This window comes from Zonotrichia leucophrys, chromosome 2 (assembly GCF_028769735.1).
Source record: "Zonotrichia leucophrys gambelii isolate GWCS_2022_RI chromosome 2, RI_Zleu_2.0, whole genome shotgun sequence".
NCBI classification, from domain to species: domain Eukaryota; kingdom Metazoa; phylum Chordata; class Aves; order Passeriformes; family Passerellidae; genus Zonotrichia; species Zonotrichia leucophrys.
Window position 1 is genome coordinate 135,671,717 of NC_088171.1, and position 9,166 is coordinate 135,680,882.

At 36.8% G+C, this 9,166-nt stretch overlaps 1 protein-coding gene and 1 long non-coding RNA gene across 2 annotated transcripts; one reads left to right on the plus strand and one right to left on the minus strand.

Annotated features, from left to right (window-relative positions):
* The first annotated feature begins 344 nt into the window (after nucleotides 1-344).
* Nucleotides 345-6,621, plus strand: SLC7A13 (solute carrier family 7 member 13). Its single transcript, XM_064703598.1, has 4 exons — nucleotides 345-1,059; nucleotides 3,484-3,615; nucleotides 5,259-5,623; nucleotides 6,367-6,621. Exons 1-4 carry the CDS (start codon nucleotides 345-347, stop codon nucleotides 6,610-6,612), a joined length of 1,458 nt encoding a protein of 485 aa, XP_064559668.1. The 3' UTR covers nucleotides 6,613-6,621.
* Nucleotides 429-8,203, minus strand: LOC135443379 (uncharacterized). The gene is made up of 3 exons (XR_010438985.1): nucleotides 8,125-8,203; nucleotides 2,178-2,256; nucleotides 429-1,249 (listed from the first exon to the last, which is right to left on the minus strand). It is a non-coding gene; the product is annotated as an uncharacterized LOC135443379 (long non-coding RNA).
* Between the last annotated feature and the right edge of the window lie 963 nt (nucleotides 8,204-9,166).

Genomic DNA, 9,166 nt, shown 5'->3' on the forward strand with positions numbered 1-9,166 from the left:
TGTGGTTGTCTCTGAAGATGTACATTAAACAAAATGAAATCTGTTGATGAAAATCATCTGAGAAATGAGCATTTGCCATGCATTAATTTTAATGTTGTTTTCTTTAAAAATACCTGCAGGCCTTAAAATTTCTGAAGTACATATTAAACCAACATGTACATGATTTGCCAGTGTTTCTTGAAGTATTTGGTTAATTATCTTCACACAGGAGACATCAAACCCAAAGTATGCTTTCTTTTCTGAATGATTAAGCCAAGCTTCCCATAACATTTCACTAGCAAGCAGGGCTATGACAGACTGCTAACAACAAAGTGAAATCTGCTGTGAAAAAAAAACCACAAAAAATGGGAAAAGAAGAAAACAAAGATGTGCAAAGAAAAGGAAAAGCCAAGATGCAACTCAAAAGAAATATAGGTTATTTTGATGGGGTAAGTTTTATTATAGGATCAATTGTTGGAGCAGGGATCTTCGTGTCTCCCACAGGGGTGTTAAAACATTCCTTACTCAATGTTGGCGTTGCATTAACGATCTGGACTGCGTCTGGGCTGGTTTCTCTGATGGGTGCCCTCTGCTATGCGGAGCTGGGAACCGCTCTGCCCTTCTCTGGAGGAGAGTACAGCCACATTAAAAGAGGCCTTGGATCCCTACCCGCCTTCGTGTTTATCTGGACAGCAACGTTCACCAAGCCAGCATCAAATGCTGCTCGAGCCTTGCTGTTTGCTGAATATGCCACACAGCCATTCTATGGCATTTGTCCTGCACCAGACGTGCTGAAGAAGTGCTTGGCCTTGGCCGTTCTCTGGTCCCTGGGGATTTTAAATGGCCTCAGCGTCAAAATGTCTGCGTGGGTGCAGACAGTTTTCACTCTGCTGAAGATGATGGCCTTGTCTGTGATTGCTGTTGGTGGCATAGTTCTCCTCGTTACCAGGCAAAAGGAGAGTCTGGCCAGGTTTGAGGACATGTTCAGCTCAGAGATCCCCAACGCCTCACAGATTGCCGAAGCCTTCTTCCAGGGGCTGTACGCGTACGGCGGCTGGTGGTCCCTCAACTACATGGCAGGTATTCTGTTCCTCTTCTTTAGATTTAGTCCTGCAGTTCTCATTCTTGTGTTCCTTAGCTTGTTTTGGGAGAACTTGTCTCTGCTTCAAGACCACAGGGTCCTTCTCATTTTACGTAAGTGTTTGTTTGGGCTGGTAGAAGAGGCGTTGTTCCTCTCCAGGGAAAATTTCTGCTTTTGTGCAGAATGAAGCTGACATTTTCAAGAAAGTACAAGAGAAATCATAATAGTTAATTTTTTTTTCATACATTAAATATTTGCATTTTGTCTTTCTCAGTGTTCATTTCAGTGTATTTTTAGGAAAGTATCAAGTTATCCATGCCAAACTACATGTGCATAGGTAATTTCTGTTTAAATATCTGTGCCTTATCTGAGGTTATGCAGCTGGTTTGAACATGGTCAAATTAATTTTGAGTTTTGTTAGAATGTAGTAATTTTATGGGATATATTTTCCTGGGAAAATAGACTTTTGAAGTCCAGTAGAGGGTAAAGAGAGGTCTGTGGAAGGTGGCATAGATTTTTTTTCATAGAATTTGTACTCCATTCTAAAATTCAAAAGGTTTTTGAATATCTGTTTACTTCCCTATTCTGTATCTGCTGACATATGGCAGTAATAAACTTTCGTTGAAGCTACAGAGATGATGTTCATTATGTTAGGTGTTCACATCACAAGTTAAATCAATAGAGTTTTATAGTATCATCAGGTTCATGGAATTGTATTGTAAGCAAGTGGATATTGCTGTTATATCTTTAACCATTTGTATCCATTGACCTCTGTCATGTAAAATATTAAATAAATGGAATGTATTAAATGCATACCACAAATTTCAGTGGGGAGGATAGTGTGAAAATTTGGTTAATGTTTAAAAACCTGACTGTTGTCTTTATAATCCAGGTACTCCAGCTTTAAAAATAGGCTGAAGTTAAAAATATATATATATGTAAAAATCAGTAAAGTGTGGTTTTGAAACCTTAGGTATTCCTTAAAGACAAGTACTTGGCTTTGTAAGCCTGAGAAAATGCAAGACTTCTGGTAAAATACAGATTTATTCTGAATGCCATACACTGGGCAGCACAGCTGTTTAGACAAATGTAACATATGCAATTGTTTCAAACTGACCTGAGTTTCCTATGCTTCAACAATACCTTCATTTCTGTGAGCTTCAACTGATGCATCAGGTGTCAGCTGGCTGTCAAGACTGCAATAAATAACAAAACAAATGGAAAGATAAATTTAAATTGGAAATTTTGGTGATTATTCTCTTCTGAGCTCAAAATTACTAAGTGTATTTTTTATATCTGAAATAAATCCCATATTTTCTGATAGTATCTGAATTTCACTATTCAGATGGTCCTTCAGTCTTGTCTTCATCCACTACAGCCAGCACAGGGATCATGGCTCAAGGCTTATGTCCTGAGCAGAAGATAGAAATCAAATGTAAAGCAGGAAGCAGATTTCTGTCTCCTAAAAAGAGTTTAAGTAAGCTGCACATTTCACTTTTCACTTCTTCCCTCTTATCAGTTATTTGCTGGTAATACTCAGGAACTTGTCTGTAAATGCTGAGGGAAGTGGGAAGTGGTGAGGGAACAAGAGGAAGGAGTGAAAGAAATTTAAACAAACCTTTCTGATTGAGATAAGGGTGATTGAGATTAAGCTTCTGGAAACCACCTCCATCTTTTGCTGGGACTGTGACATGCCCAAGAATGTGTGCCTGTGTCTGAGTTATACACCTGCCAAATTTGGCTTTTTTCTTGTTTGGTAAGACTAGTTCTAACCTATCAGGCTTAGCACTAAACAGTTTTCCTCCTCCATCTTTGCCCTGGAAAAGATGATAATAATCAAAATCCATCTGGGAATGGCCCCCTTTTAAAGCCACTGCATTACTGCTCTTATGTCTATACCTTTGGTTTTTTCTGTTACTTCTGATATAAAAGCAAAGAGAAAGGTTTTGGGTAGAAATATGCAAATATGCTCAGTAAGTTTAAGATCAGGATTCATGAGGTGACATGAGAATAAATAATGTGACTTAAGAGTCTCATGTTTAAGCTAGTGATTTTCAGGTAAGGCTACGTGAAAATTTTCTACCAAATCACTGTTCTAATGTAAGTCAAATATGTGATTAATCAAATCAAAGGGAAATTATCACTCATTTTTATCACTTTGTGAATCAATCGGCTCTTCATCCAGCCCTCCTTCCAAAATAGTTAAAAATAGCTAAGTAAAACAATATTGTTTAAGAATCTTTGATATTAACCTGTTCGAGAACCACTGTAGGACTTCACAAGCAGAGAATTTAGCAGCCATGATTAGGGATTGGGGCAGGATTTTGGCATCAGTTTGTCAAACTGCGCAGCTTCACCACTGAAAAACACTTGCAGAAGCTACACTGCTTGCTTCATTTGTTGTTTTAAATTGTATTTTTCAGAGGAGATGAAACGCCCCAGCAGAAATATCCCCTTAACTGTGATGACTGCTGTTCCTGCAGTAATTGTTTTTTATTTACTAGTGAACATCTCATATCTGACTGTTCTCACACCCAAGGAAATTGTCTCCTCAGGTATGTATTTCATATTTTTTTAATTAAAAAGAACTGGCCCATTGACATATCCATCTGATGTGTCAATGCCCTGGGTTACTTCTGCTCACCTAACTTCCCAGTCCAGAAATTTGGGTTCATTTTCCTTTAACAGAGAATTCTTCTTTAATTTTAGTGTATGACACAAATTGGATGCAGGCAGATTGTTGAAATTGTTGGCTTTGTCCTACACTGTCTAAAAAGAAATCAGAAGTGTATTAAAACCTGGAAAATAAGGTGAAAGTCAGGTCCCAAGTATAGAGATGAGCTTTGTTTTCCTTTGTTTTATAAAGAGATAGTTTTAATCCTATCTCTTCCTTCTTTCTCTATCTCATTGAGTCTCAGACTAAAGCCATCACTCTTGAGGAGGTGGACAAGTCTAACATGTTCAAGAGTATAGAAAAGACTATGGACATAAAAATGTAGCCATTTTGGGTGTGTATTATTCATGATAAATACTGTGACTTCTCAGAAGAGTCTATACAAAATCCAGTGCGTATAAACCCTTTCTCAGATCCTGTATCAATAAACTGGCCATGTAAGGCTCCAAAGGGAACTGTATTTCTCCAAGCAGCACATTTTAAATCCCACTGTAATGACACTGAGCTGTCAGACCCTGCCTACAGGCCTGACAAAAACCATACCTCATTTGAATGGATCAATCTTTTTTTTTTTTCCTATGATAAAAGCTCACTAATATAAATGAGAACAGTGTACCAATCACTCAGTAACCTCATATTGTCACTCAGCCACTGTCAGGCTGTCTGCTGGGAGAGGTGGATCATTTGTATGTTACAATGGAGGAGGCAGCAAATACCAGACTATCCATGAACTGCAGCTGCCAGCTGGCATGACCAGCTTCATGTATACCAGGGGAACTGTGTTTACCTATGCCAGCTCAGAAGATAACCTTAAAATTATAGCACTTTTTTAAACATTTCTTGTTCCTTCACTATTTTTTTTTTTGAGTTTTTGGGCACTGTTTTCTCCATCTCTAACTACTTCCTACACTGCAGAGGACACTGCAAGACCTATGTTCCTCATGGCATTTGATTATAGACCCACTAAATATTGTTCTCACTACAATATCAGCTGCAGCTAATCTCCAAGCAATATTGAATGTCTCTTGTTTAGAAACAATCTTTCACATTTCCCAGTTCCACCCAAAGCAAAATCTCATTAATAGCACATTTGTTGATTCATCTCTCACTGTAGATGTGCTCTTGTTGGCAGTTTCGTGTAACTGCAGATTGTGTTAGCACCATGGTTATGTCAGGGACCAAGGAGTTAATTTTCTTTCCTTGCCCAGGTGTCTGTGCTTGTGATGAAGGATGTGAGATGTGACTCACTCCTGCTGGGCAGTCCATGACTGTGGTATTGGCGCCAGCAGGTTTCCCTGGCTTGCTCTGGCAGGCAGCACTCCTTGCTGTCATCCTCCTAGGAAATATTTAGTTCCTGAATGAAATACCTTTAGGATTGGATTAGTGTGTGACTACTGCAATGAAAAAGCAGGCATTGCTGGTAAATAATAAGTGCTTCTTGTATTTTAAGTTTTGTTCCTGTTGAGTCTGTCACTTATTCAGAAGATGGTCTTTGTACTACACTAATTCTTTACTTTCTTGCAGTTGCTGTGGCAGTCACCTGGGCTGATCGAGTGATCCCCTCCGTTGCCTGGATCATTCCTCTCTCTGTTGCTGTCTCAATATTTGGTGCCCTCAACTGCAGCATGTTCACACTCGGTCGATTAAGCTATGCTGGAAGTCAGTCAGGACATTTACCTCTTTTAATATCCATGCTTAATGTCCACTCCTGTACGCCAGCACCAGCCATGATTTTTTCAACCACCATTGCATCCATTTTTATCATCCCCTCTGACCTTATTATGCTAACAAATTACTTTGGATTTTCTGCCTGGCTTATGACTGGATTGACTTGTGCAAGCCTGATTGTACTTCGATACCGGGAACCTCATCTACACCGACCATACAAAGTAAATGGATCTAAATTTAAAATATTTTTATATATTATTTTTTGAGTCCTGGGTAGCCTGAAAAAGTTATAGAAGAAGCTCAAATCTAAAGTGGATAGTCACAAAACTACAAATAATAATCTCAATGCCTCATTTGAGCCTCATTTGAAAATTTTGCTTCACTGTAAAAAGAAGAGAAACAAACAGATGGTCTCTGCCCCAGAAAAGGTGAACACATGAGATGGTTCTTTGCAGAATGGGGGAGATGTGCAAACAGTGTGGAACCATACCAGTGTGGAGCAATAACAAGAACAGTTTAGGACCCATTGCCCTTTAGTTCATTAAACTTCGATCTGCTCTCATCTTCCTTGACATAATCACAGGCATTAAAGATAGGTTGAATTTCTTCTTACTCCAGCAGTCAGAAAACTTGGGTTAGAAGTGCACGTTCATTGTGAAGGCTTCCAGGCACCCAGCCCTGAGTGTCTTATAGGAACCCGCATTATCATATGTGAAAAAAATGGATTCCCAATACTGCCTGTCTCTCCCCCTTGACAAAAGAAGAAGCCTAAACAAATATCTTTAAAAAGATTCCTCTCTTATAGGCAATTTGAGTCAGATGACTCTTGTCCTGGGTGAATTTATAGCAGCATGAGAGGTGGTACTGTACTGTGGCAAACACATTGTTACTCTAATGAATGAGGCAGAAAAGTCAAGTTGGTTCGTTTATTTCCTAACCCAATTTTTTTTCCTTTCTCTTACAGGTGTTTTTACCAGTTCCATTTATGATGGTGGCAATGTCTTTCTTCCTAGTTCTAGCTCCCATAGTCTGGTCTCCAAACATGCAATATGTTTACGCTTTCCTGTTTATGCTTGGAAGTCTCATTATTTATCTGCCTTTTATACATTTTAAATTGCGTTTTCCATTTCTTGATAAAATTACTTGCCACCTACAGCTCCTGTTAGAAGTCTGTCCTGCTGATGGACCTGCTGAGGGCAAATGTGAATAATGGCAGATATTTAATCTCAGTACAACTAAGAGCCAACAGAGGATTTTGTTTAACTGAGGCTATAAACAGTACAATTTAGATGTTGGTGTGATACATAGGTGTGCATGCATGCATATACATTTATAGATGTATTCACATATATTGCAAACATGCACATATATGTATGTATGGGCACAGAATCACAGAATGAACTAGGTTGGAAAAGACCTTTGACACCATCAAGTCCAACCTATGACCAAACACCTCCTCATCAAATAAATCATGGCATTAGTATAAGTTAATATGTATATGTTTGTTTGTATAAATACATAAATTTATATGTATACTATTTTAATACATGCAAAAGATTTCTCTTAAACTTGCAAAATCTGTAAAATGCTCTCTGCTGCTCCTGAAAACACAGTTAAAAGTTGCTTAGAGTCTTGCAAAAATGGAAATAAGACTCAATCACACAAACACAAATAATTGTCAGTATTATCATACAATAAGTGAATAAATACATAATAGCATAATTATAAAAATACACTCACACTTTGAACTAAATTGTCTGGATTATTCTTAGTTTGCAGTAGCTCATTGATTAGAACTTTTGGTTTTAAAGACTATATTTTCTTCATCTGCTACTTTTTTTGGCATTAATTTATTTTTAATAAAAGCCTTTGAAGACTATCATAAAGTTGACTGATCATTTTAAATAGCAAGAAAATTGGACATGGTGCCTCTTAGCTGTTTTAGAACAACACATAAAAATTCAAAGTGAAATCTTACAATGCATAAGGACAATAAAAATTATTTATCCTTTTCATCACAGAAATAAAAGCTAAAGATATGTAGATTCCTTTACTAAATAATTTACATCTTAGCATCAATATTACTTTATTCCTTGTTTTAGTTTTGGTGTTATTGAGAAGTAAAAGCTTTTTTTAGCCCCCTTCCCTCCATTTAAATTTTGTTTATGAAAACAAGATAACTGAATTCTTTTTTCTTCCCATAATTGGGCCATATAAAGTTCATGGAATATTTAATCTTAAAAATAAATTAAAAGTACATACAAACCATCATTTGGAGGTGATTATTAATATATGCTGCTATTTTTATAATTACAATAGAATTACAAATAGAAAGTGATTTTCCAAATCTGGCAATGAAAGATCAGCAACACAACCAGCAGATGGCCCCAGCTGAACATGATCTCTGGTCTGATGGATGTTGTATTGGTGAAACTGTCTGAAAGGGCACTGTATTATAACACAGTGGAATGAAAAAATCTTGCTACGATACTCGATTCTCTAATGTATAACAATTTTAGAAATCACAATGACAAATAAAGAATTCTTCATAGCTACCCAAAGTCTAGGGTGGCCATCAATAAAACCAGGAATCAACGGAGGGTTTAAGAGGATTTGACTTTGCACTGGAATGAGCCCCCAAATTAAAACAAATATATGTAGCAAGTGGCTTTTCTCAAGGTGATAATGGACACAGAATGAAAATTTGAAGAAAACATTATACCTTTTAACAAGCTCTATGAAGAGAAGTTCATACAAGTGAGGACTGCAATGTATACAGCTGAACTGGAGACTGGATCCTGCTGAATGCAAGAAAGAAAATCAATGTTTAATTTCACTTAATAGTGCTATTGGAAAAACATTTCTCTTGCTGTTTAAATTCAAAACTTCATGAGACTCACCAACATTGTAGCGGAGTTATATTTTAAGAACTGAATTGTAAATGGAAGAAATTATTGTACTGTGACTAAAGCATCCATCAGTGATTTGTAAATACAGGTGTGGCAATGCCACAGATTTTCAAATGAACTTTCAAGTAATTTATTTAAATCTATATTTTAATATGTAAAAGAAAAGTTGTAAGGAAAAAAAGTTTGTAACAATAATAATATATTATTGTACACCAAATTATTAGAAAAAGCAAGCATCGGGGGAAATTGCTCACTTGGGTGTGTTATTTCCATGTTATTTCTTATCTTCTTAAATAGATAGTTTGTCAACTATCTATTTAATTCCCTAATGAGTTGGGTACCCACTGATAACATATGTCAGGGTATGTTTGTGTAATTGGAGCATGTATTTGTTAATGATACAAACTTCAAATATAAAGGTTTAGCAGTTCCAGTCAATCAGGGAACTCAAAAATCCCAATGAAATTTAATATGAAATAAATTGCTTTATGTATCTTTCTGGAATATGATGTAGATAGGTTTTTTTTTAAACAAAAATCTAGGAAATGGCACATAAATGTACAAGATGAGAAGATTTAGAATAGATCAGAATTAAAAATGCCCATGCAAGTTTAAGCCCCTCTGCAAAGGCATCTTTCAATGGCCTTGCATTATTAGATCATAAACTGTTCTTTCTATATACCCTTACCTCATTTATTGGAATGAATGGATGGTGCCAAATAATTCACTATCATATTCTCCCCATTTCAGCATGTGATCTTGCATTTTGTTTATCACTCTATGCTCAAATGCTGCTCTTGACAGACATTATTGATATCTTACAGATTTTTCTATGGTGTTCCTCATGTCAGCACC

Excerpts from the sequence above, each read along its gene's own strand:
- SLC7A13 (XM_064703598.1), top strand. The coding sequence starts at position 345 with ATGGGAAAAGAAGAAAACAAAGATGTGCAAAGAAAAGGAAAAGCCAAG. Across the intron at positions 1,060-3,483 it reads GTCCCTCAACTACATGGCAG|AGGAGATGAAACGCCCCAGC; the intron begins GTATTCTGTTCC and ends TGTATTTTTCAG. Across the intron at positions 3,616-5,258 it reads CAAGGAAATTGTCTCCTCAG|TTGCTGTGGCAGTCACCTGG; the intron begins GTATGTATTTCA and ends ACTTTCTTGCAG.